This window comes from Bufo gargarizans, unplaced genomic scaffold (genome assembly GCF_014858855.1).
Source record: "Bufo gargarizans isolate SCDJY-AF-19 unplaced genomic scaffold, ASM1485885v1 original_scaffold_1246_pilon, whole genome shotgun sequence".
In the NCBI taxonomy this organism is placed as follows: domain Eukaryota; kingdom Metazoa; phylum Chordata; class Amphibia; order Anura; family Bufonidae; genus Bufo; species Bufo gargarizans.
This window is the reverse complement of record NW_025334286.1, coordinates 7,532-34,967: the sequence shown is the minus strand read 5'-3', so window position 1 is coordinate 34,967 and position 27,436 is coordinate 7,532. Positions and strand designations below refer to the sequence as shown.

General features: G+C 46.9%; 1 protein-coding gene across 1 annotated transcript in view; it reads right to left on the bottom strand.

The window, feature by feature from the left end:
* The window catches only part of LOC122923130 (UV radiation resistance-associated gene protein-like), a gene marked incomplete at its 5' end in the record, with an annotated part of 46,317 nt that extends 19,105 nt beyond the window's left edge, over positions 1-27,212 (bottom strand). The window contains 9 exons of the mRNA XM_044273853.1: positions 2,150-2,237; positions 3,650-3,734; positions 5,651-5,777; positions 7,770-7,875; positions 18,564-18,649; positions 22,389-22,463; positions 23,838-23,999; positions 26,320-26,354; positions 27,095-27,212. Coding sequence (XP_044129788.1) covers positions 2,150-2,237; positions 3,650-3,734; positions 5,651-5,777; positions 7,770-7,875; positions 18,564-18,649; positions 22,389-22,463; positions 23,838-23,999; positions 26,320-26,354; positions 27,095-27,212 — 882 coding nt within the window. The remainder of the gene's footprint in view (positions 1-2,149; positions 2,238-3,649; positions 3,735-5,650; positions 5,778-7,769; positions 7,876-18,563; positions 18,650-22,388; positions 22,464-23,837; positions 24,000-26,319; positions 26,355-27,094) is intronic.
* Between the last annotated feature and the right edge of the window lie 224 nt (positions 27,213-27,436).

Genomic DNA, 27,436 nt, shown 5'->3' with positions numbered 1-27,436 from the left:
GAGCAACCAGCAAAGCCCTGCAAATATACCTTAGACCCTGCAGGACATGATGGACCGAAGAGACGGTATCTGGAGTATATTCCCACAGTCCCGGCTCCTGGACTCAGGTCCCACAAATACGTCATCGATCATTCCAAACCTTCCACAGACATGGAGTATGACCCCATGGTGAACTACTCTGCCAGGCTCCTCAGCAAGGAGAAACCTGACAAGGCGACCAAAAAAAGCCAGGCCCATAGTCAAGGAGAAGACCATACAGCCGCTAAAAGAAGTAGAACCCATAGTCAAGGTGAAGGCCAAACAGCTTCTACTGAAAGAAGTAGAACCTATAGTCCGAGTGAAGGCCATACAGCCTGTTCTAAAAGGAGTAGAACGTCTAAGATAATGGTGGAATCTAAATGTTCTTCTGACTTGGATCCTCCATCTCCAGATGTAAATGAAGGAGGAGACATTGTTGCACAGTACGATGTTGACAATGCTGGAAACTCCTTGAAGTCATTTAAAAAACTAGACAAAGATCTAAAGCCAAAATCCGGGAAGAGTGAGCGTATAAAAGAGCACAACCTTGATAAGTTTCGGTGGAAGCAGGTACAACATCTCGCCAGTCAGTTCTGGAAAAAGGTGGAGAAGAGAGTACCTCTGCCTCTTGTAAGAACGTAGAAGGTGGCAAAAACCAAGGCCTAATTTAAAGGAAGATTTTGTTCAGTTAAGAGACAAACAAGTTGATAGTCTCGACTGGCCTACTGGACTTATTACTAAAGTAGTTTCCAGTTCGGATAGGAAGGTTCGTAAGGTGGAAGTAAGAACCGCGAGAGGTGGAGTAATCAAGACCTTCTTCTGCCCTGTTACTCATGTCTGCAGAATTTCAATGTTGAGATCCCTTCTATCAAAGATGCTCAACATCTTCTAAGACTGTTTCCAGTACCAGCTCTATGGCGCAAACTGAAGACTTATCCTTTTTTAATTTGAATAATGTTCATTGCATGGTATCTACAGATACCAGACGGGGAGTGTTCTGTTCCAGTATCTTGCATTATGTATTGGTATGCTTCCCCCCCCCCCCTGCGGTTTTCAGGCTTCTAGTTAGTTTAGCCTAGCCACTCCCTGTTTTCCCAGCGATTCCTTGCTCATAGTGTGCTCCGCTTTCTGAGTAGCAGCATCCATTTTCTGAGTTAGGAGTTTATTGTTGGCATAATTCTTTTACCATCTGGATTACCCTGCAACATCTTGTAATACAATCTCCGGATTAAAAGGCTACTTGATTAACGCCTGGGTGTCTGATGCGTAAGCTGTAAGTGGAGAAAGTCAAATTCAACAAGTCACTCCCGTGCGCATAGAGGTTGCTCTACACAGGTGCGTGATTGTATATAGCCGACTTTCGAAACGCCACAGTGTCAGTCTTTGGAGCACCATGCATTAAAAGCATTACACAGACTTACTTCAGTGTAAACTATGTAATGATTTTTTCCCCCTGCGGGGGTGCTATAGGGAGGTGCAACGAAGTATACAAACCCTCATCTCAAGGAAGTGACCACCAGTCAGCCTCTCCCCAGGCCCCAACAGCAGATAACGGGGGCCAATAGACTGTAGTCAATGGCAAAGCAAGGGGGCCATTCTTTATAGTGGGTGGCACAAAGGGGGGGGGGGCATTCTTTATAGTGGGTGGCACAAAGGGGGGGGGCATTCTTTATAGTGGGTGGCACAAAGGGGGGGGCATTCTTTATAGTGGGTGGCACAAAGGGGGGGGGCATTCTTTATAGTGGGTGGCACAAAGGGGGGGGCATTCTTTATAGTGGGTGGCACAAAGGAGGGGGGGCATTCTTTATAGTGGGTGGCACAAAGGGGGGGGGCATTCTTTATAGTGGGTGGCACAAAGGGGGGGGGCATTCTTTATAGTGGGTGGCACAAAGGGGGGGGGCATTCTTTATAGTGGGTGGCACAAAGGGGGGGGGCATTCTTTATAGTGGGTGGCACAAAGGAGGGGGGGCATTCTTTATAGTGGGTGGCACAAAGGGGGGGCCATTCTTTATAGTGGGTGCCACAAAGGGGGCCATTCTTTATAGTGGGTGCCACAAAGGGGGCCATTCTGTGGACATAATTCTCCCCATCGTATGAATGTAGCCTAAGGAAAACAAGTTCTACCCCTCACCGCATCTACGGGATAGATGTAGGAAAGCTCAGAGAGAAGCTGCCGGCAGCGGATGGTCAGCTGTGCATTCGTCTTCAGGAACGACTCCCTGGAAGAATAAAACAAAATCTAAAAATAATATTCTGCAGACACACAATATAGCCAGCCCAGAAACAGAATGAGCATTTATAGGAAATATCAAAAATTTTTATGATTACTTCTGTTTAATGAAAACTGTTAAACTGCCTCAGCAGCCCCGTCATCGGACCGCTCTGGGGCCCCTGTGATGCCTTGGACAGTCCATCTACAAACCACAGGCCCTGGTGGTCACATCAACAAAAGAAGACGCCATCCAATTGCTTGATTCCCTAGAGATGCTGCAATCCATATTAAATTACAGGGTTAAAAAGTGGTGATCGGCACTTTGTCTGACCCTCATCGTTGCTGCAGGGCCATCAACCACATCCCCTGTGGGTGACAACGGGTTCCTGAGCAATATTAGACAGTTTCTGCTTTTCTCATAAGGTCCCAAGGTTCTGCAGTTTAAAAAATAATAATAATCTGTGGCGGTCCCAGAGGTCAGACCGCAGTGATCATGAAGTAATGGCGTACCCGACCTATAGGTCTTCACTTTACACAATGGGAATACTTCTTTGAAAAACTGCCCTCACCTGTCACTGCCCTCCGGCTCCAACGCCTTTCCTGCAGTCCCCACTAAGGCAGAAATGGGATGTGTCGTCTACATGCATGTCACTGCTGCTGGCCAACGACCACAGCAGTGACGTGTGCAGGCACGGCCTATGACTGATGTCACCACAGAAGACTCTGATTGGCCATTACCAGATAAGCGTGTAGACGCCACGTCACACTTCCAGAGGTGGAGGATGAGAAGTAGCCAGAGCGGAGACTGCTGTATTTTTTCTAACCTCTTGGTCTTGGAGCCCCTTTAATACCGCACAGAGCTCTCTGTTATCAGCCCAGTATTAACAAGTGCCTGCAGTAAATGGAACCGATGATCGTTTCCACGTTTTCAGGAACCCATAAGAAACAACCGCCCAGTTTGCCGCCCTCTGACATCAGCCCTGCTAAGACAGAAAGGTTTGATAGGACCAAGTGAAAAGGATTTCTCACGCGCATTAACATTTATGGTAAATCGCTAGGATAAGTGACAACTGTCTGACATATGCGAGTCCCACCTCAGGGATCTGCTCCTACCTCTAGAACGGGCCATCACTATGAAGGAAGAGCAGTCGTGCATGCGGCCACTGTCAATCCACTGCTATGAGAGCTCAGAAAACAGCCGCATGTCGGCTCAGCGACTTCCGGCAGTCCCGTGGCGGTGAATATGGAGAATGCCAGGCTTTTGCGGCGGCTGCTCTCCCCATTCCGGAGATATGAGCAGGTCCTTAAGATGGGACCCTGCCCCTATTTGACACTGATGGCGCATCCTAACAATAGGTCATAAATGTAGTGATGTGACGGACGTGGTGGATATAAAAGATGGAATCTGACGGCAATCACCTCTTCGCCGTACACTCCTTTCTTAACTCGTTGAGGGACTCGCTTCTCTTCTGCAGCTTCTCCCGCTGAGAGTTAAATTTATTACCTGCAAGAAAAACACAGGATGAGGTTACGAGGTGTCCGGGTTTTGTCTTTTTTTGGTCCCTCTGTGTGTAGAGGTGGGGGGAGGGTGTTATAGTTAACGGAGGGGATTTTAATTTTTTTTTTCTTCTTCCACTTCATGGGCACAACACGGTGGCTCAGTGGTCAGCAATGGTGCCTTGTAGCGCTGGAGTCCTAGGTTCGAATCCGACCAAGGCCAACATGCATGGAGTTTGTATGTTCTCCCCATGTTTACGTGGGTTTCCTCCAAGTACTCCGGTTTCCTCCCACACTCCAAAGACAAACTGATAGGGACCTTAGATTGTGAGCCCAATTGGGGACAGTTGGATGATAATGTCTGTAAAGCGCTGCGGAGTATAGTAGTGATATAGAAGAAGTGCATAAAATAAATAGAAAATAAAAAAATAAAAATAAAAGGCTTGAGCCGCTCTGATATGTGCTCTTCTGGAAGTCCCTACTAATCCAGGGAAAACTGTGCTAAAATATCGCGCTAAAGGAACAGTTAGAAGTCACGGTTAACCCCTTTTTAAGTTTTTTTTTCTTCCCTGCCTTTATTTTTCTGCAGTCCCGTAGCAGTATGAGGGCTTGTTGTTTGCAGGACAAGTTGTACTTTCAAATGGCTCCATTTAAGGCCCCATGCACATGACCGTATGTATTTTGTGGTCCGCAAAAAATACGGACGACGTCCGTATGCATTCCTTATTTTGCGGAACGGAACAGATGGCCCCTTATAGAACAGTACTATCCTTGTCCGTAATGCGGACAATAGTAGGACATGTTCTATTTTTTTGCGGAACGGAATGCACACAAAATACCTTCCGTTTTTTTGGCGGACCCATTGAAATGAATCGTTCCGCATACAGTCCGCAAAAAACGGGACTGACACGGAAAGAAAATACGTTCGTGTGCATGAGGCTTAGTATTGTATCTAATGAAGTAGGAAGCTGGAGAAAAAAAAAAATTCCAAAATCTGGTGGAGTTGGGGAAAAAAAGAAAAATTCTGCCATAGTTTTATGGTTTTGTTTTTATGGCATTCACTACGAGATAAAACTGACCTGTTCCCTTCGGTCTCCAGGTCAGTACAATTAGAGTGATACAACATTTATATCGTTTTTTTCATTTTGAGGTATGTGTGACTTTTTGGTCAATTTTTTATTACATTTTTTGGAGAGGTGAAATGATGAAAAAAAAAAAAGGCAAATTGGGCATTTGGAATTTTTTTCAGTTACACTGTTCGCTGTACAGATAAATGTTTTTATATTATGGACATTTTTGGTATATTCTAATCCAGTGCTGCCACCTGAAGGCCTACATTGGAACATACCTGTAAAAGGCATAGGAGCCTCAGCATGCTCCGGCCTTTCACAGACAATGCACGGCATCCCTGATCACGTGTAGGAGCCGTTCCAGGCCTGGAAACACATAGCTTAGCTTCTGACCAAGGCATCTGTGAAGATGCCAATCGCAGACAATAGCCCTGGGTGTCTGCTGCGGAGCAAGCACCATCTTTAAAGACCCAACATGTGAGGTACTATTATGTCACGTCAGGAAAGGGTTAAAGGGGTTGTGGCATCTCAAGCATCGGTGGCATATCGCTGGGGTATTCCGCCTATGTCTGTCAGCTGCAGGGACTTCTGGGCCATGCACCCAGCTCTAGAACGGAGCCCAACGCACATGCACAGCCGCCCTCCATTCATTTCTACAAGACTTTGTGTCAGGATCCCACAAATCATTTATTTTAGGCTTTATGTTCCTGGGGTTTCAAAGTACCCAGAATCGAGAACATTGTGGTGGTCTGAAGTCACGGATCCAGCAGATCAGATCTTCCGAGATGTTGAAAGACCATTTTTTGCTGAATTACGTTTTGAAAGACACATGACACATTTCAGTTTTCCTCACGTTTAGCATTCAGGGCGTTTCGTTCCTTATGGAGTTGCTCCACCTCCCGACCCAAAGCCTTCTTCTGTCTCTCCAGCTCGTCCTGAAGCACCAGGATTTTCAGTCGTAAACACTCACTCTCCTTTTTCTGCATAAAAACCATTAGACGACCGGGGTCAGCGTGTGGAGTAATGTCATGGTGTCTCATGGTAACAACATCAATATTGGACTGGTAGGGGTCTGAGTCCTGGACCCCACTGATCAGATGTTTGAAGAGGCCTCCTCACTGCATACCAAGCATAGCACCATGCACTGTACAGCGGCTGTGCTTGGTACTGCAGCACAGAGCTGTACAATGGTCATGTGACATCACAGGAGTCCAGACGAGAGACTGCAGCACCAGTAGCAGATCAGAGGGATTGCCAGGAGTCAGATCCCCGCCAATTAGATATTCCTTTCCTGTGGATAGACCTTAAATTTTTAAGTGCCGGAAAAGCCCTTTAGTGGGTTCTTCTGACTTCAGGTGTTTGAGGCCACCACTAGAGGGAACTAAAGGACTCACCGAATACAGATTATACACAGAACTCCATAATCAGCTCCCCCTAGTGGTAGTGAAATGTTACTCTTCAGGTCTTTGCAGGGGATTTGTATTAGCAAAATAATGCCCCAATCTCTTTATTAAGAAATTACTCATAAAGATGCGCCAAAGTTAAAAAATGGATGACCATTTTAGGTTTACTTCTGAGGATTGTTACGTTTACTGGTGTCTGTTAGGGTGCTACAGGCACAGGGTACAATCCCTACTCAAAATGGGGCCCCACTTTTAAAGGGGTTTCGATGTCCTATCTTCAGGAAAGGTCATCAATATCCGATTGGCGGGGGTCCAACTCCCAGTACTCCAGCTGATCAGTGGCCGTGCTTGGTATTGCAGCCCATTCACCTGAATGTGACTGAGCTGCACCTAGACCTTGTGACAGATAAGTGAGCCATCACTGGCTTAGAGAGCCCACAGCACTCAGTGGAGCGCCACAGCCTCTACAAACAGCTGATCGGCGGAGGTTCCGGGAGTCCGACCCCACCAATCAGATATTGATCTATCCTGAGGTTAGACAATGAATATCAAAATCTCGGACAACCCCTTTAAGTTTTATTTTGTTTGAGTAAGTACCCAAATATTCGTAACAAGAGAATATGGTCGTGGCCCAAAAAGTTTTGAGACGGATACAAATTTTGGTTTTTCACAAAGTTTGCCTCTTCAGTTTTTATGGTGGCAATGTGTATTAACTCTAGATTGTTATGAAGAGTGATCAGAAGAATTGTAAGAGAGTTGTTTTATAAAGACCCTTTAGAGGGGTTGTCTGGGTTCAGAGCTGAACCTGAACATATCCCCTTAGTCACCCGGGCAGCCCTTTAAGGGCAAGGGATTTTTCAGCAGATTCGGTGACGTACCGGGTCTCACCATGGGAATGCTAGCCGGAGGCTTCCACCTAGCAGTGTTCCTGGTGATGTAAAACAGGCTAGGGCACCACCAAATCCTGCCCATCAGAGCCGGTGACGTCACCAGCAACACTGCTAGGGGCTGCCTGGATGAAGGGGATATGTCCAGGTTCAGCTATGAACCCGGACAACCCCTTTAAGACTGTATGGGACATCACTCTCTCCCAACCATCCAGGAGCAATCGGGTGATGACCAATGCTTTTTTTCAGCATGATGGCCCCCAGTTCTAATTCCCATTGTGTTCCTGTGATCAATCCTCAAAAATCGGGTGGAAAAACAGAACCAAAGAAATTGTGATAAACTTCGAGCACTGACTAGACATGAAGAGGCTGTCATCAGTCAGGATTTGGCCCAGAAGCTGACATCCAGCATGGCAGGGCGAACTGCAGAAGGAAAAGAAAGGTCATCACTGGGATTTCTCAAGAAAAGGTGAAAACTATAAACAAACCATTTTTACAATTGTCCTTCACTATTACCGTAGAGACATCCAACAAAAAGATCCAAAAACACAGAAGCAGCAAACTGGGTGAAAACCTAAATTTCTGTCGGTCTCAAAACTTTTGGCCATGACTGTACACTACCACAATGGAGGACCTTCAGCCGCCGGCCGGAGCGCCGATACAGCGATTACACGATTCTTACCAGCTTGTTGCTCGATGAAGATAAGCGCAATTTCTCCTCGATCTCCTTACCGATTTTCTGAACAGTCACTTGGGTCTGCTTGATGGCACATTGGGCCCGGTGAAGCCTGCAAAAGATGGAGCTGCATCACTCTTATGAAGACATGGCGGTTCTATACAAAGAATTACTTACAACCCGTGTGACCCTCGGCCAGTCGCTGGAACCACAGCGCTCAACCCCAATGAGCATCCTAAGACCAATATGTGAACGAGACGCGGTATGGTCCCTGGTTACCAAGACGAGACGTTACGCCCTCCTGGAGGAGCAGGTAAGGTCAGCTTGGTTCAGTTTACACAGACTCCTCCTGTCCACGCGGGCACAGAGAGGCAACGAGCTGAGAGCCTTTTCACTGCCACAGTGAAAAAGCGCTTTCTCAGCCCGGGAAATCTGCCACCAGCTTCTCGTTTGATATAAGCCCGGTCCGCTAACGGGATTATATAGGGTGAGAAACCAACCCGCGGTAGCTTATAACTAGGCCAAAACACAGATGTGGGGATTCGTGACCGAGATACAAGATAGCACAAGATTAAATTATATATTTAATCGCCTTGAGGGCACACTAGATATAACACTATAAAACACAGAATATATACAGTGGTCTGAAGTAACAAATACAGGTAATATGGTACAAACAGGAATACACAGAGTACAAGTCAGTTACCGGGTAGATGAATATTCCGTTGGGTTATAGATAGTCCTTTGCTGTATTCACATGGAGGGCAGTGATGTCAGCTGGTTGCAGGTCCCTCTAAACACATGGCACGATGTGACCCTCCTTCAGAGAAAAGACACGCCCACTTGCTGGCACAAGCCTTTTAAATTGTAGCCGGCCCCTCCCCTCCCTTGGGAGGGGTCCACCTCCCCTCTGCTGGGCTGGCAGCAAAGGACCCACAAAACCCTTTAGGGTTCATAGCGCCAGGCAAGAAGGTCACAGAGAGATAGTTCTGGGACCAACGGATCTGCCTGGGTTCCGGCTACCAGTAGAGTCCAAGCATGGTACCGTTATTAGGTTTCTGTGGGAGATGCAGTGCCTTGCCAAGTTTTTCACCCCCCTTGACTTTTTTTTTCTGATTTTGGTGCCCCACAACCTGGAATTAACATGGATTGTTTGAGGATTTGCATCATTTAATTTATAGAACATACCGACAACTTTGAAGATGTTTTGATTTTATTTTTATTGTGAAGCAAACAACAAATAGGACAAAATAACAGAAAAAGTCAATGTGCAGAACTATTCACCCCCTAAAGTCAGTACTTTGTAGAGCCAGCTTTTGCGGCAATCACAGCTCCAAGTCACTTTGGATAAGTCTCTATGAGCAGTCGCCACATCTCACCATTGGGATTTTTGGCCATTCCTCCTTGCAGAACTGCTCCAGCGCCTTCAGGTTGGATGTTTGCGCTTGTGATCAGCCATCTTTAAGTCTGACCACAGATTTTCTGTTGGATTGAGATCTGGGCTGTGACTCGGCCATTCCAACACATTTACATGTTTCCTCTTAAACCAGTCAAGTGTTGCTTTAGCCGTGTGTTTGGGGTCATTGTCCTGCTGGAAGGTGAACCTCCGTCCTCGCCTCAGATCACGCACAGAGTGGGACAGGTTTTGCTCAAGAATATTCCTGTATTTAGCACCATACATCTTTGCCTCAACTCTGACCAGTTTCCCAGTCCCCCCCCAGTATGCTGCTGCCACCACCAGGTCTCACTGTGGGGATGGTGTTCTTTGGGTGATGTGTTGGGTTTGCCCCAGACAGTGTTTTCTTTGATGTCCGAAAAGTTAAATTGTAGTCTCATCAGACCAGAGCCCCTTCCTCCATACATTTTGGGAGTCTCCCACAGGCCTTTTCACTCACAATGTGCCTTTTTGTCTTTAGCCGAGAGTAACGGCTTTCTGTCATAAAGCCCAACTCTATGGAGCGTACAGCTTATTGTCATCCTATGTACAGATACTCCAGTCTCTGCTGTGGAACTCTGCAGCTCCTCCAGGGTTACCTTAGGTCTCTGTGCTGCCTCTCTGATTAATGCCCTCCTTACCCGGTCCATGAGGTTTGGTGGGCGGCCATCTCTTGGCAGGTTTGCTGTTGTGCCATGTTCTTTCCATTTGGTTATGATAGATTTGATGGTGCTCCTGGGGATCATCAAAGATTTGGATTTTGCGTTTTTTAACCTAACCCTGACTTGTACTTCTCAACAACATTGTCCCTTACTTGTTTGGAGATTCCCTCGGTCTTCATGGCAGTGTTTGGTTAGTAAAGCCTCTTGCTTAGGTGTTGCAGCCTTCGGGGCCTTTCAAAAAAAGGTGTGTATATGTAATGAGAGATCATGTGACACTTAGATTGCACACAGGTGGACATCATTTCATTCATTATGTGACTTCTGAAGGAAATTGGCTGCACCAGAGCTTTATATGGGCTTCCTAACCAAGAGGGCGAATACATACGCACAGGCCAATTTTCTGTTTCCCATTTCTAAACAATAGTTTTATTTATATATTTTTCTCATTTCACTAACTTAGACTATTGTGTTCTGATCAGTCACATACAATTCAGATTAACAAAACTTTGAATTTAAGGCTGTAATACGAGAAGGTGAAGGGGGGGTGAATACTTTTGCAAAGCACTGTATGTATATCTCCCTTTCCTGGCATCCCACCACCAAACTGAAACCATGGGCATGTTCATCGTGGCCACCGGGACACAAATATTTATCCGGTTTGCGCCTGTGATGGCCGGGTAAATCATAATTCCTTATAAATCGCTGGTTCAATGCCGTCTGCTAGATTTTATTGAACTGGGGAATGGCTTAGACCCATAGCAGGGAGGCGTTTCTGCAGGATCCATGCTGTCTGAATGGGGTGTGAAATTGTAAACGAAGGTGGCCTGCAAGAAGTTTCCTGCCATATGGCTGGGGCTTTGAAGCAGGGCCCTCCTGTGGATTTCACTACCTCTGCTATCTGACAGCTGATGGCTGGTGTGAGAACTTATTTTGCACGTACACTGACCATGGTGAATTAAATGAAAATCATGGCTGCCATTCAATGATAATCCATATTCATGACACAACAGGGCTCAATAGACTTTGAATGAAGCAGAAGCAAGAATCCTGTGTGCACCGCTCATGCATTACATTGCAGTTTTACTCCATTAAGGGACATCATCTTTGCTGCACTGTCTATTAGAGCCTGTGGCAGTCTGAAGTCTTCTGCATATGTCATTAGATGCTCTGGATGCTTCAACTGCCCTTCCCCCTTGCTCTACACTGCAGCTCTGATTGGCTGCTGTGTATAAACACATTAGGAAATGGTCTCCGTTACATTATAGAGGTTGTCCATGACTAGAAAAAGATAGCTCCTTTAATCCAAAAACACAGGTTGTGTGTGGTACTGCAGCACTAGTGTGAGGTCTTCAGATGAGATTTCCGTGTAATCCGCTGTACTCTTTAGTAACACCAATTAGCGCATTAAGTGCCCCCTATTTATTTCCCAGGAAGCGATAAGGTCACAGCCGCATTCCTAGACGTGCGGCTGAGCGCTCTGGAGAGGCAGGGATTTGTCCTGTCATACGCATCAAGTGCTGGTCTAAGTGTAATATGCATCAGCCGGAGTGACGGTCTGGAGGGGGCGCTCTTGAGAAAACAGTAGAGGATTAGACTTCAGTGTAAATGTTTGCTAAGGAGAGGTCAGCTCACCGCCTGAAGGACATCTCCGGGCGGCCGAGGCGCTGACAGCGTGGAGGGGACGCCGGCTATAATAATGTATACAAGCAGCATGTTTGGCTCTGGATAGACTGGGGTGTGGAGTCGATGGGATCCCCTGGTCTTCCACACAAGGACGTACAGGAATGCAGATTCCCGGGTTTTGACCCCCACAAGAGATACAGTAGCGGTGAAGCAGTAGTAGCGTTGTCACCATGAGAGCAGTCAGGATGCGACAGGACAAAGGACAAGATGGATAAGTGTCTGATTTTCGGATGTCCGACCACTGGGGCCCCTGCCAATTGCTAGAACAGGGGCCCATGTTGCCCCATTTGAAAGAAACTGCAGAAACTCGGGGGGGCGTGACCAACTTCCGGTATGAGCGCACGCTTCTGAGCGCCGCTCCGAGACCCGATCACAATCCTTATCCATCCTGATTTCTAAATAGCCGCAATCAGAGTGGCAAGTGCAGAAACGGAGGGGGACCACTAGGAGAAGCAAAATGAGCCCAAGCAAGGCACAGGCAGCGGCGGAACGGCTCCGTGAATTTGCTAGAGCCGAGAATCAACATGGCGCTGCGTCTCCATCTACCCAGCGCGCGCATGTGACACGCGGCAATCCGGCCCTGCAACAGGATCCTCAAAGTGAGGAAGAAGCTGAGCTTTCACCTAAAGAAGCCCATGAGCAGCTGATGACAGCGATCTCTATGTGCCAGACCTCCCTTACCAGCAAAATTGAGGAGGTAAAGGTGGATGTAGGGCTCCTGAGGCATGATGTGCAGCAGCTGCGGGAAAGAGCGAGACAGACTGAGCACAGGGTGTCAGAGCTGGAAGACATCACCCGGCCGATGCAGGTCAAGCTGTCTGATCTGGAGCAGAAAGTACAGCTGTGGCAGCAAAAATGCGATGATTTGGAGAATAGATCCAGACGAAATAACATCCGAATCTTAGGCCTTCCGGAACGGGCTGAAGGAATGGATCCTGCATCTTTTATAGAAAATTGGTTCAAGACCACATTTCCGGGGGCCGCGTTCTCAGCAACATACGCTGTGGAGAGGGCTCATAGGGTCCCGGCGAGACCTCCCCCACCGGGGGCTCCCTCCAGACCCTTGCTGGCCAGGCTCTTGAACTGGAAGGACAGGGATCTGCTGCTTACCTTGGCTAGAACCGCGCAGAACTTATCGTATAACAACTCCAGGATTTCGCTATTCCCTGATTTTTCGGCGGAGTTACAGAAAAAAAGATCCACCTTTGTGGCGGTCAAGAGGAAGCTACGCGAGCTGAATATCCAGTACTCCATGTCATATCCAGCACGGCTCCGGGTTGTAGACGGCGGGAAATCCTTATTTTTCACGGACCCGAGGGAAGCCGATGAATGGATAGCCAGCAGACCGAGATAGTGATCTGAGGAACTTTGGGATCCTTACTACACTAACCTACTCCGAGTGGACTCGTGCAGGACATTAATTTGTTTCTAGTTGGACTTCGCTCGCAGGAACACTTCATTGGTATCGTATGATCATCATGGTTCTCTCCTTAGGATATACGGAGTGTTATGTACCCTGAAATGTTTTGTTTTTCCTGCACTTGTGTTAGTTGATATCTTGCTATTTAGTTTTTATAGCCACGGGTCTCACCCGGCGATTACCTGCACTGGGTTAACATCTAGGTACACCATGCAGGTCCCCGTATACACGGTCACGAATGTTGAAGGCCTTGTGCCTGCTTTACACTTGATGTTACTGACATCTAGTTGTTAGGTTATTTTTATGTGTTTGTTCTGGTGGTATGCTATTATACCCTGGGAATGTATGACGCAGATGTATAGAGTGGATGGCAGTGAGTGGGGCCCCGAGATTCTGTTTAGGGACACATTACTTATGAAATCCATGGGATTCCAGATAGCATGGCGGGACTAACAGTTATGTCATGGAATGTGAGGGGTTTGGGTGGGCCCAGGAAGAGATTAGCGGTGTTTTCACATGTGCGTCGGCTAGCCCCACATATTCTAGGTTTGCAGGAGACCCACTTAACATTGGAGACGGGCAACAGAGTAAAGAAGTCATGGGTCCAGTGGAGCGCCAATGCATATGGGAACTCATACTCAAGAGGGGTGGCGGTCTTAGTACACAGTAGTCTACGATGGGAAATGCAGAGGCTCGTGGAGGATCCAGACGGCCGGTACATATTTGTGCATGCGTATGTTAATTGTACTCCGTACGTCATCATTAATGTGTATAATCCTCCACCGGCCAGTATATCTGTCCTGCAGGCTGTGGTGAGCTTTGTGGTGCAGTATCCGAATGTCAGACTGATCTGTATGGGGGACTTTAATATGCTAATGAATCCGGAGTTGGACCGTTTTCGGGGTCAGGCGGGAAGTATGGGGCCCGTTAGCTCAACTTCGGCACTCCTGAAAGTGGCCACTGAAATGGGCTGGCTGGACCTCTGGCGGGAGAGGCATCCCCTAGCGGTGCAGTACTCTTGCTTCACCCCTTCTAGAGGTGCCTTATCTAGGATAGATTACATCATGGGTAATGCACTAACCCTTACTGAACTGGAGAGCATTGAGTACTGTCCGCAGGGTCCTTCTGACCACGCCCCGCTGTTAGCAAAGTTCTTATTGTTAGATGGGAGGGAGGGAACAAGATGCGCATACATCCCTTCTGGCTCACCCTGATAGGGCCTAATGATCGGATTCCGGATCAACTCCATATGTTTTTTGAGGTGCAGGGTGACACATTAGACGAACTACTAATCTGGAAAACGTTAAAAGCTTACTTGCGGGGTTGTATTAAATCATCCATAGCTTATATTAAAAGGGAGTCCCACCGTAGGGAGGTAGAACTGCAGGAGACTTGTAAGGTAGCAGAGACTGCCTTTATTGGAGATCCCTCTGAGGCTAACAGGGTAGACTGGCTTCTTAAAGGGAGACAGTACATGCAACACCTGCAGGAAGAGAGTGACCGGAAACTTTTCTTTCTTAAACAGCAGTCTTTTGAACAGGGAGGCCAGGCAGGTAAGCTTTTGGCACATATTGCTCGGAATAATTCCTCAGCCCCCCCTGTCCTACGTATAAGAGGATCGGACGGTGAGATAAAGGAAAGGTCGCCAGACATTCTTGCTAGATTCCAGGAATTCTATCAAGAATTATATAGTTCGGTGTCACGATATTCACCCCAGGAACTCACGACATATTTACAGGAGGTGACGCATCCCCAGTTGAGTGCTGAGGATAGGGACTCGCTTGAGAGAGATTTTACTTTGGAAGAAATACAGGATGCCATGCGAGGTCTAAATACTGGGAAAGCTCCCGGGCCGGACGGCATACCGATCGAGGTGTACAATAGGTATGGTGACATCTTGGCCCCTAGAATGATGAGTATGCTGCAGGCAGCTATGTCTCAACAGAAACTGCCGGACTCCTTTTATGACGCCACCATTGTAATCATCTTGCAGCCGGATAAGGACCCCTTAGATTGTGGCTCATATAGGCCCATATCCTTGCTAAACCTAGATTATAAAGGTTCTTACGAAAATGATTGCCAATATATTGAATAGGGTCGTCGCCTCTATTGTACACCAGGATCAATCTGGATTCATACCCGGGAGGTCCACATCCAATAACATCAGGAGGGCGCAAGTTATAACGCAAATTGGGAGAGCTTTAGAAAAGCCATGGGTCCTTGCTTCCTTGGACACGGCCAAGGCCTTTGATTCGGTGGAATGGCCGTATCTACTGGAAGCGCTGAAATGCTTTGGATTTGGCCCAGTATTTGCCCAGTGGGTACGAATGTTATATAGGCAGCCTAAAGCGAATATACTGGTGAATGGCTCGCACTCAGGCAGTTTCGATTTGGGTAGAGGCACAAGACAAGGTTGCCCTCTGTCACCCCTCCTATTTGCAGTCGCAATAGAACACTTAGCACTTCGACTGAGGCAGGATGGGGTCTACAGAGGAATATCCTTGGGGGATAGAGGACAGAGTCGGGTTATACGCTGACGACCTGATCCTTTTTATGGATAAGGCGGAGCAGTCGTTACCCAGGGCGATTGAGTTAATTGAAACTTTTGGCCGGTTCTCTGGATTGCATATTAATTGGACCAAGTCGGCCCTGATCCCCCCTCAGCTTACGCTTTGAACATAGAGCCCTTAACTTTGTTTTTCACGAAGAAATTTGCAGCGTGGCGGTCTCTCCCTATTTCTCTGATGGGACGTCTGAACCTCATAAAGATGGTCCTTCTACCCAAAGCCTTATATGTATTGGAACATGCTAGTACGACTATCCCGAGACGGTTCTTTGACCGCCTCCACTCTATGATGTCTGTTTTTATTTGGGGTAGGGCTAGAAGGAAGCTGGCACTGCGCACTCTTCAGAGACCCAAGTTGCAGGGGGGTGCGGCACTCCCGGACCTGTTCATGTACTTCCTAGCGGGTCAACTACGTTATCTAACCTCCTGGGTTTCTTCGCAGCCCCTTCCCAATGCGGAATTCTATTTGCAGGACTTTCTCCAGCTACACTCCTTATGGCCGGTGCTGGAAGATATTAACCTTTTCCACGGTAAAACCCTCTTACTACATAGGTTGGCCCATCAGGTTTGGGAGGCAGCTAAATTGAAGGTATACTCTGACATACCGGACGCAATACCCCTATGGGGAAACCCCATGTTTCCGCATTTGAGTAGTCATGACGGTGCTGCGCTGTGGAAGGATCATGGGGTACTGGTCCTGGGAGACTTATATGAGGGAGGATCCCTGAGATCCTTTACTCAAATTCAGGATAAATATGGAATCCCGAGACACATGTTTTTTTAGGTTTCTGCAGATTAGACACGCTCTCTCCGCACAGTTCGGAAGAGGATCTAGAAAGATTTCCAATTACCCGCTGATTGGAGTGCTATCCACACAAGGTCCCAGAGGACTCATATCGGCTATCTATACACACCTCATAACCACGAAGATGATTACCTCCCCTCTGGGTGTAGAGGACAAATGGAGGCTTTGTATTCCGTCCCTTTCTGAGACTGAATGGGCCGAAGCGCTGGCAGCTCCCACAAGAGTTTCCCCCTCGGTTAACAATAAGATGATACAGCTACATATACTTCATAGGAGCTACCTCACACCGAGCAGGCTATTTCGAATGGGTAGGATGCAGAATGACAACTGCTTAAGATGTCAACAGCCCAATGCTAACTTCTGGCATATGATGTGGGAATGTAGAGCGATACAATGCTTTTGGAGGGATGTGACGGCCTTATTGTCTAACTTAGTGCCAGGTACTGTTCCTCTATGTCCTAAGATGTGCCTGTTGGGAGTTATTGATGAGGAGATGTGGTCTCATCACCACAGGATATTCCTGGAGGAAACTCTATTTCTGGCTAGGAAGGCGATAGCTCTTAGGTGGATGGCCGATAGGATGACTAATGTTAACCACTGGAAGCGGGTGGTGAACCAGATTATTCCTCTGGAGAAAGTGGTCTACATTCATAGGGGATGCCCCCAGAAATTTGAGAAAGTGTGGGGGGAGTGGTGCGCGTCCGCTAGTACGCTGAATCTCGATAGCCTCTTATTTCCGTTTAGCTATGCAGGCCTTGCTGGGAAATGTTGGTCTTTTCTGTTATTGCTTTATTATGTATATATGCCTTTTTTCTCTCCTTTGTTCTTAATTGGCATATATGTTGTTGTCCCTGACATGAATGGTGGGAAATCATTTTCAGATTGGGAATGGTGTCTGCCACGCAACCCTGCTGCGTCCAGGGGAAATTATTTTTGGGATTATGTACCACGGAATGTTTGTTTCCTTTGTTTGTTTAACGTCAACTTGCATGTTGACTCTGTATACTCGCAATATTGGCTTTATGGTCAGGTCAAACTGTCATGTATGATAATATTGCAACTTTATACTTCAATAAAAAGAGTTTAAAAAAAAAACTGCAGAAACTCATGTGTGCTGCCAATCAATTCAACTCTATTGGACAAGCCATAGAGTAGAAGGGATCGGTAGCACGTTTGCCTGTCTGTCGCGCCATTCAAATGGGAGGACACATGTTCTAGCGATCAGCAAGGGCCCCAGTGATCGGACCCCCGCCAATGAAACACTTAACCCTTATCCTGCGGAAAGGTTCTTGTAATGTGACACCTTTAAGGTGGTGGTGGTTGTTATCTCACCAACCAGACCATGCCATGCAGCTGGAGCATGAGAGCAGTGGCCCGAGGCAGAAGACTGGAGCTGGGTCACAGCAGGGAAAAAAAAAAAAAAAAGTTCAGTTGCCTAGTGGCTAGATGTGTCCACGGCAGGGACCGGAGCTGCCAACAGCAAGGTGGTGATGGAACCAGGCAACATGAGAAACAGGGGATGCTGATAAGCCGTTTCCTGAAGTCTACCACTGTGAATGGAACTGGGAACCACAGCTCCATTCAAAGTGTAGTGGTCGTTTGGGGTAACAGCAGATCGGCTCCCATTCACTTCAATAAAAGCTGAGGTGCAGTAACTCAAAGTGGCCACTACACTTTGAGCGGCGCTGTACTTCCTGATCCATTCACAATGCTACTTCCAGAGCCGCAGACTGCAGGGAACAGCTGATTGGTGGGGGCGTCGGACTCTCACCGTGTGGATATTAAATGACCTGAGGCTAGGAAAACCCCTTTAAACTAGACAGATTCGACATTCAGGGTTCCAGAAAAGCTGTGTGACAGAAAACTGAAGATCTGACAAACTGACAGAAGACTTATGCCTCATTCGCATGACCGTTATTTTAATTCACAACCGAGCCGCAGTTTTTGCGGCTCGGATGCGGACCCATTCACTTCAATGGGGCCGCAAAAGATGCGGACAGCACTCCTATGAGCTCTGCGGCCTTCTCAGTGCTCACCAAGCACAGCGCCGTATATTGTATAGTGGTTGCGCACTTAACCCCATTCACTTCAATAGGGATGAGCTGTGATAGCAAGCCCATCCGCTATACAAAGGGAAAACCCCTTTACGGTACACGACAGGCTTTAGACAGCAGAACATAAAAATAATAATATGACCACCTTCACAAACACAGCAGTCGGGTCACCTACCTCAGCAGAGAGAAGACTCCATAGGAGTTGCGCACCGCATTCTGCTCCACCTGCAGGTGGCTGTTCCTGCGTGACTCGGTATTACCCTGAAACACAGAGGACTTGTAAATCCAGAGCAGACGCCGGACTATCAGGCAATATTCACATGCTGCAGGTTTGTAGCCGCCGCATCTATGCCAAACAGCCGCTTGGGAACCTGATCGCTCAGGCAGCCGCTTGGGAACCTGATCGCTCAGGCAGCCAGCTTAAAGGGAATGCGTCATCAGAAAATGATCTTTTGTTTAAAATCAAATTTTTATGTTAAACATATTCTTTTAGGATTTTTGTCGAGTTTTTATTTTTTTTCCCCCATGTCACTATATTTAAAAATATATATAATTCTGCAATCTTCACACTGGCCACCAGGCCTAATAAAAGGTCCGGATTTCCTGTGTTTACAGGTAACTTCTCAGTAGCTGTTCCCCTTCTCAGACAGGATTACAATGACAAGTAACACTTCTGTATAGATAACGCAGGATCCTTCATTCACAATAGGCGATCCCACAGCTCATCTGCTCCCTCCTGACCACTGCACAGGTCACAGAGCATCCCTACCATAGAAGTCAAGTGGGTCCGCTCCTGTCCATTGTGTCTGCGGCCCGTGTAGCTGCTCTCAAGAGACTGGAAGTCTTATTATAAATTTAGTCCTTGTGGCCAGTGCGAAAATTGCATGTTAATTAACAATTTATTTTACATAGCGACATTAAAGATTTAAAAAAATAAGATACACTATGTTTAACATTAAAAACATGATTTATACAATAGGTCATTTTCTGATGACGCATTTCCTTTAAACCAGCAGCATAAATATACCATGGCATGACCCGCCTATTATGGGCCTCAAAGGTTTTTCAATTTCTCGTCCTCGAACTCAAAATCCAGAACCATTATTTTAATTTTTTTTGTGGGGCAAATAAGTTTTCAGCTTACATATTATTTATTAGCCTTTATCACTTTTTTGGGGGGGGGAAGGAAACCAAAAAACAAGTCGACAACTTTTTGGGTTTTGCATTGACAGCATTCATCGTGCGGAATAAACATGTTAAAGGGGTTTTCCCATCTGGAACAATCATGGCACATACACTGAACAAAAATATAAAACGCAACACTTTCGGTTTTGCTCCCATTTTGCATGAGCTGAACTAAAAAATCTGAAACATTTTCTATGTACACAAAAGACCCATTACTCAAATATTGTTCACAAATCTGTCTAAATCTGTGTTAGTGAGCGCTTCTCCTTTGCCGAGATAATCCATCCCACCTCACAGGTGTGCGCTATCAAGGTGCTGATTAGACAGCATGAATATTGCACAGGTGTGCCTTAGACTGCCCACTCTGAAATGTGCACAGTTTTGCCTTACTGGGAGGGGTGTCAGAAAACCAGTCATTATCTGGTGCGGCCACCATTTGCCTCACGCAGTGCAACACATCTCCGTCACATACAGTTGATCAGGTTGTTGATTGTGGCCTGTGGGATGTTGGTCCACTCCTCTTCCTCTGTGCGAAGTTGCAGAATATTGGCAGGAACTGGAACACGCCGTTGTATACGCCGATCCAGAGCATCCCACACATGCTCAATGGGTGACATGTCCGGTGAGTATGCTGGCCATGCAAGAACTGGGATGTTTGCCTGCAGATGAGCTTCCCTGAGACGGTTTCTGACAGTTTGTGCAGAAATTATTTGGTTATGCAACCGATTGCTGCTCCAGCTGTCCGGGTGGCCGGTCTCAGACGATCATGGAGGTGAACATGCTGGATGTGGAGATCCTGGGCTGCTGTGGTTACACGTGGGCTGCGGTTGTGAGGCCGGTTGGATGTACTGCCAAATTCTCTGAAACGCCTTTGGAGACGGCTTATGGTAGAGAAACAAACATTGCACGGGCAACAGCTCTGGTAGACATTCCTGCAGTCAGCATGCAAATTACACGCTCCCTCAAACGTTGCGACATCTGTGGCATTATGCAGTGTGATCAAACTGCACATTTCAGAGTGGTCTTTTATTGTGGGCAGTCTAAGGCAAACCCGTGCAATATTCATGCTGTCTAATCAGCACCTTGATATGCCACACCTGTGAGGTGGGATGGATTATCTCGGCAAAGGAGAAGTGCTCACTAACAGAGACTTTGCCAAAATCTGTGTTCACAAATCTGTCTCAGGTTATTTTTTTTTTATAGAGCAGGTTGTTACGGACGCAATGATATCAAATGTGTCTACTTTGTTTGTTTGAGTTTTACATAATTTATTTTTCAAAATTGCTTTTGTGTGTCCATTTTCTGAACGCCATATGTTTTTTATTCTTCTGCTGATCGTCTTGTGCAGGGGCTCGTTTGTTGCAGAAAGAGTTGAGGTTTGTATTGGTACCATTTTTGGGTACATAGGATTTTTTGATCATTCATTATTACACTTTATGGGGCAAGGTGACCAAAAAATATTATTTTCACTTTTTTTTTTTTATCATCAAGTCAAGTCCCTCTTGGATCTTGAAGATCCAGTGGGGCTGATGGCTGTACTAAACTTGCATTGCAAAGTATAATACAATCAGATGCGCCATCGCAGCGCGGCAGCCCAGATGGTGGAGAGAGGGAGCCCCCTCCCTCTATTAACCCCATGGATGCCGCTGACACTCTCTGCTGATAGCGGCGGCTCAAAAATGGAGCCGCCGCCATCACACACAGCAGGGGGACCGAACCGCATCGGGGGCAGCGCTGGAACGGGAGGGGGGGGGGGGGGTGTCACGGTCAACATGGGGCAGGAGGAATGTATGGGGCAGGGAGGGGGCGGACCACATCAGGGCACTGGGCAGGCTTGAATGTGGAGATGAGCTTCAGGGGCAGGCGGACACAAGGGGGGGGGGCCCCCCCAAGAGGACACAGATCAGAGCCTGAAACCGGCATTTTTTCACTGCCGCGATCCGATTGCCGGCAAGGGGCCACTCTGATTGGTCCCTTGCCGGCATTACTGCACTGTATGCTGTCCGTGACAGCAGCAGGACAGGGGCAGAAGCTTTAATCCAAGCGCTTTGCAGCGCTTTAATTAAAGAGCTGCCATGACGTCTATACACGTGGTAGCTGCACGGGGTATGTGCAGCTATCACGTATATCTCTCTATCTGCAATTCTTGGCTAAAAATACTCTGCAAAAATAGTAAGAGGAGTATTTTTGCTCTGCTGGAAAAAAATGTAGTGTGATCTCTGGCTCCACAGATATATAATGGATGTAATGCCCCCAAAATTTCTCCACAGTCCAGAGAGCTCTAGCTATATGCTTCTATGAATTTTTAAGTAAGAACGAATGAATGAATGGAAGGTGTCTGGGCTGCTTCCCTGGGAGATCGCCATGCCATCACTAAGAGGAGGAGATGAGCAGGGGAGCTACCGAGCATGTGCGTCCACCACTGACTGCAGGAGGAGGTGGACCTGAGGGATAAAACAGCAGAGGGCGCTACCACAGAGGAAAATGTACATACAATATCAGCATGGAATTTTTAGTGCATGTGCACTGAAATAATGCTTCATTTGAAGTGTCCCATTCACAGCCTAGGAATACTTTTCATGCTACAACCCCCTTAAGGACCAGGATCACCTGCAGACCTTAAGCAGTTCAGTGCTTGAAGTTCTAGGTCCATCATCCGCAGGCTCTCTGCTCCAGAGTCCTCATGACAACACTTCTTTGCTCTGGATCTATTTTACAATCCACATTAGTGTCCACACACATACCTCATTATATGGAGGCTGTGGAGGGTTGTCTGGATACGCAGTGAGCGAGGTGCGTCCTGAGAGGTACTTACCTTACTTTCGAAACAGGCGCCATAATAGCCGTCGTTGAGACCGAAAATGACTTCATTCGGGTTACAGGCATGGATCTGTGGAGACAGTGAGAAGAGGTTCTGGGGGTCAGTGAAGAAGCCGACGCAAGAGGACCGTAATGGAGAAGATTTACAGAGCAACCAATCACATTACAGCAATCGCTTTTAAGTCAGGTTAGAAAATAAAAGCAGCATTGTGTGAACGGCTATGGTAAGGAGGACGTGGGTCACGTGACCTACGTGCTGCAAACAGGAGGTGAAGATGATGAGAGTTGTTTGGGTACGTGCGCTTCTCTCTCCATTACAGTATGCTCAAATACAGACGGTATAATTAATCAGCCCGTTTTATGGGTTTAGTTACGGTATTCCCAATGAAGCAAAACTGAGCAGTTACCATCATTCTCTGGGTCAGTATGATTACAGCAATAACACATTTATACAGTTTTTCTTGCGTTTTAACCCCTTCAGCCACCGTGGCGTATCTGTACGTCACGGTGGCTGAGAATGTATGAAGAGGGCTGCCGCTCTGGGCGCGCTCCATACGCGGGAGGTGCTGGCTGTATAATATAATGACCGGCGATTGCTTTCAATATCGATTGTAGCATCTGTGAGGTTAGGCAGAGGGATGCAGCCTTCCGATCGGAGTCCTTGCAGTGAAATTGCGGGGCTCCAATCAGTTACTATGACATTCTGGCCGCTGGAAAGCTGCGCACGAGGCACGGCTTAGCAGGTATAGCATCAGAATCCCATTCACCATAATAGATTTCTCTGTGCCCGGTATTTAAGGGGTTAGTTACTGGGTAAGACACCGTGATATCTGAGCACAGAAATGTATTATAATACCTCATCAGACATAATTCACCTACATCATAGCATAGACCAGCGTTTCCCAACCAGTGTGCCTCCAGCTGTTGCAAAACTACAACTCCCAGCATGCCTGGACAGCCTTTGGCTGTGCGGGCATGCTGGGAGTTGTAGTTTTGCAACAGATGGAGGCACACTGGTTGGGAAACACTGGCATAGACAACTATAGCGAAGGAGGGCCTGTAATGTATGTACACTGAGACTCCACCAGCAGAATAGTGAGTGCAGCTCTGGAGTATAATACAGGATGTAACTCAGGATCAGTACAGTATAAGTAATGTATGTACACAGTGACTGCACCAGCAGAATAGTGAGTGCAGCTCTGGAGTATAATACAGGATGTAACTCAGGATCAGTACAGTATAAGTAATGTATGTACACAGTGACTGCACCAGCAGAATAGTGAGTGCAGCTCTGAAGTATAATACAGGATGTAACTCAGGATCAGTACAGTATGTACATACATGTACTGCAATCATCCATCCTAACCATTCCACGTGATAAAACTGTGCCTTATAATAAACCATACAGTGAAGACACGAGTCACAGACTCTTACGGTTTCTTACCTGAGGGCCCAAATACTTGAGTCCATCCAGATTTACTTCCCATTCAATTAACAGACGATAATCATCATCCTTGCCCCCCCATATCCTGACGACGAAGCAGGACACTGACGTGTCCAGCCGGTCAGGCATCAATCCAAAGTCCAGGCTTCTCCATGTTGGATTCTGCAGAGGAAGATAAGGAAGCTACTTATAACATTGTCATAGGCACCAAATCTAAGACCATACACCTGAAGACTCCACAGGCGGCAGTAGTTCACCCATACCCTACGCGTTTCGATCTCCCGAGTCCTTGTTCACAGTATAATACTTAAAGGGGTCCCCCGGGCTTTTAATATTGATGACCTATCCTCAGGATAGGTCATCAATATCAGATCGGCAGAGGTGTCGGTGCCACATGTCTACATGCTGCCTTCCTTCTCGCCGCTGCTTTGCCATAGACACAGCAGCAGGAAGAGAGACGGGAAATGGCACATGGACACTGCGTGCGCCTTTCCTTCTTACAGCTGATCGGCGGGGGTGCCAGGTGTCGGACCCCAGCCAATCTGATAGGTCATCAATATTAAAAGTCTGGACAACCCCTTTAATACATGTACATAGGAAAAAGGCATCACGCCCGAGCACCAGACGCCTCCTTTTTTGTGGTACACACAGAAAAAACTATCTGGATCTGTCATTACAGAAAAGGAACGCAAGGCATCAAATAAAGTGGATGCTGTAGTGTGGCTGAAGCACAAGCAGGGTGAACTGGGGCAAAATGGATGTTATATACTTCCCCCACTAGTTACAGCAGCCTCCAAATACACCCTTCCCCCAGCAGTCACCACTGCCCCTATATATACTTCCCCACCTCCAGTACTCAAAGCAACCCTACACACACCTTTCCCACCAAGCAGTCACATCAGCCCACTCCCCCAACCTGTACAGTAGTGATGGCAGGACCCTCCATCCCCTCCACAGTCACAGCATCCACCCTCTATGCCCTCCGGTCTTGTGTTCTCACTACACATATGGAGACCATTACCAGCCCCTGACATTGGTCCCTGCTAACAGAGTCTGATAGAGGGAGAGGCGCACATGGCTATCATTACCGGACACAACATGACCGTCACTACCCGGCAATAGTCAGTAAGGTGGGTGGTGGGGCGGTGGTCGGTCACAGCACTTGGCACCACATGGAAGCCCCTGGCCACCGAATACATTCCTAGTGAAGGACCTGGGGAGCTACCAGCAGTAACAGAGACACGAGGCATCCTGGCTTTTATTATCATTCCTGCATTCCTTACTGGGCGGCAAAATAGAGGTAAATGAGAAGCAGCCCTCCGCCGAATCTGAGCGGAGTCACACGAGGCCGGGCAATCTGCACACATCTCCCCACGTCGTGGACACAAACTGCATTCATTTCACAGCTCTCTAAGGTATATGGGGTGGGGTGTATATAGGGTCTATATGGAATGTGGTGTATATGGGGTGTGGTGTATATGGGGTGTATATAGGGTCTATATGGAATGTGGTGTATATGGGGTGGGGTGTATATAGGGTGTATATGGGGTGTGCACTCCAGAAACAAACACTATTCACATCAGAGGGGGAAGGGGGATGTCCTGGCCAATCCCTTTAAATAATCCATAGATCTGACATACAAATCTGCCCTCTGAATGACGTCATAAAAACACATACATGAGAAGGTAATAAACAAATTAAAAAAATTATAATAATTCATGCACACCCCATAGCCCACACCTTCCCACAGCTCCATAGAGATAATTATAAAAAGTGGTGGAAAAAAAAATTAAATTTGGTATTTATTATTTGTTCGCTGTTGTGATTAATTTCCTCATTTTTTATGTATTCAGCTTGGGTTTTTATCAGTCACTAAATTTGGCTGTAGATTTTAGAATCGCACAGTATTTTCTGAGCTAGCCGTACAATCTTGTATTGAGCAGCTTACCTACTGACCGCGATAGATCTGCACTAGCGCCTCACCATCCCGTTAACAGTCACTTTTGTTTTAACTTTGATTTTTAATTGTTGTGTATTGTCAATCATGTGACTAGATACTATGAATTGATAAACTAAGGGGATGTTTTTTTGATACACATACGGTGTTGATATATTTCTTTACATGTAGACTCAATATTTTTGAAGGTTGTATAGCCGATTGATATACTCGTCGTTTAATGTTTAACTCCTTTTGGGAAAATGTTTTGGGTTCTATGTAAAAACAAAACCATAAAACGATGGCAAAATTAGAATTATTCCCCGCTTCCCACTACATCATATGTAATATTAAATGGCGCCATTAGAAAGCACAACTGGTCCTGCAAAAAAAAAAAAAAAACGGATGCCTCAGGGAAGGTTTAATGCCTAAACACGGACATGAGCTGCTGTATACAGGTGGGGATCAGTAACTTAATATGGCGGTGTCATTTAGGATCGCTAGACGACGCAGGTAGAGTACGGTTCACACGCCGGCGCTGCTTACCAGGGAGTCCTTCACCACCTCACTCCTGTAGAATTCTGCAAGGAGCAAAAAGAAAGAAGTGATCAGAGGAGGAACTCGTCACATAGGATATAATATCCTGCAGATCAGCGAGGGGCACAGAGGGGCGAGCTGTCCTCCGAAATACACCTGAGTGTGCAGGAGGAGGCTAACCCCTGACCTAGGATCGCACGCCCCCATCGCTGATCCAGCTCTGCACTGTGCTCAGTCACCATCTCTGCTTGCCTTCAGTGAAGAGTTACATCATTGTGTAGTCTAGAGAAGCGCCAGACGGGATGATAAACCTGGTGCATAGCTGGACGCTTTGGTCTAACTCCATACCGCCAACTGGTCGGCTTAGGGTGGGTTTACATCACATTTTATTCCTCCAATTGACGTACACATTAGAAGAAAAAAAAAAAAAAGGATACTAAAACACAGCCCACCACGTTCTTGTATCCTGCAGAGTCCGGTTAAAAAAAAAAAAAAGGGGGGTAGACCTTTCTTTTACAATGAGGCTCTATGGTGACCGGATGCCGCTGTACGACATCAGTCTGAGGCGTCCATTTAACGTATATGTTTTTTGTGTAAATAAAAAGGATGGGAAAAACGTGATGTGAACCCAGAACCTCAGAACTTTGTGCAAACTTTTTTTTTAGCGTAAACTGTTGCATTTTAGACCATCACTGGATTATCGTTTTTGGAGCCTTCCTAGGTCTAAAACTTGACCCATTCGGTGCATTTTCGGAGACTTACGGACTTACGTTCACTAACCCACCTTTGTAAACTTTTTCCCCCCCGAGCAGGTGAAGTGTGAAGTAGGTGTCCAGCAGGCGGTATCCGTTCTTACTGACGATGTTCCGCGCTGCGATGCTGCGCAGGTGGCGAAGGCGCCGCTAAAAGACGATTAAAACAAAAAGGCAGTGAGTAGATGGCAACGGAACAAAATGTCATGTGACAGGACAGGGACGAGAACCCCCCTGGCAGTGGTCACCGACCTACAAACCTCAGCATGACGGTCACAGGTAGGTATGCAGTCACTGATGTGGAGGAGAATGTGGACCCTGACAACTTCCCTATAACAAAGCAAATCAAAACCACAGGCCAGGGAGTGTTGTCG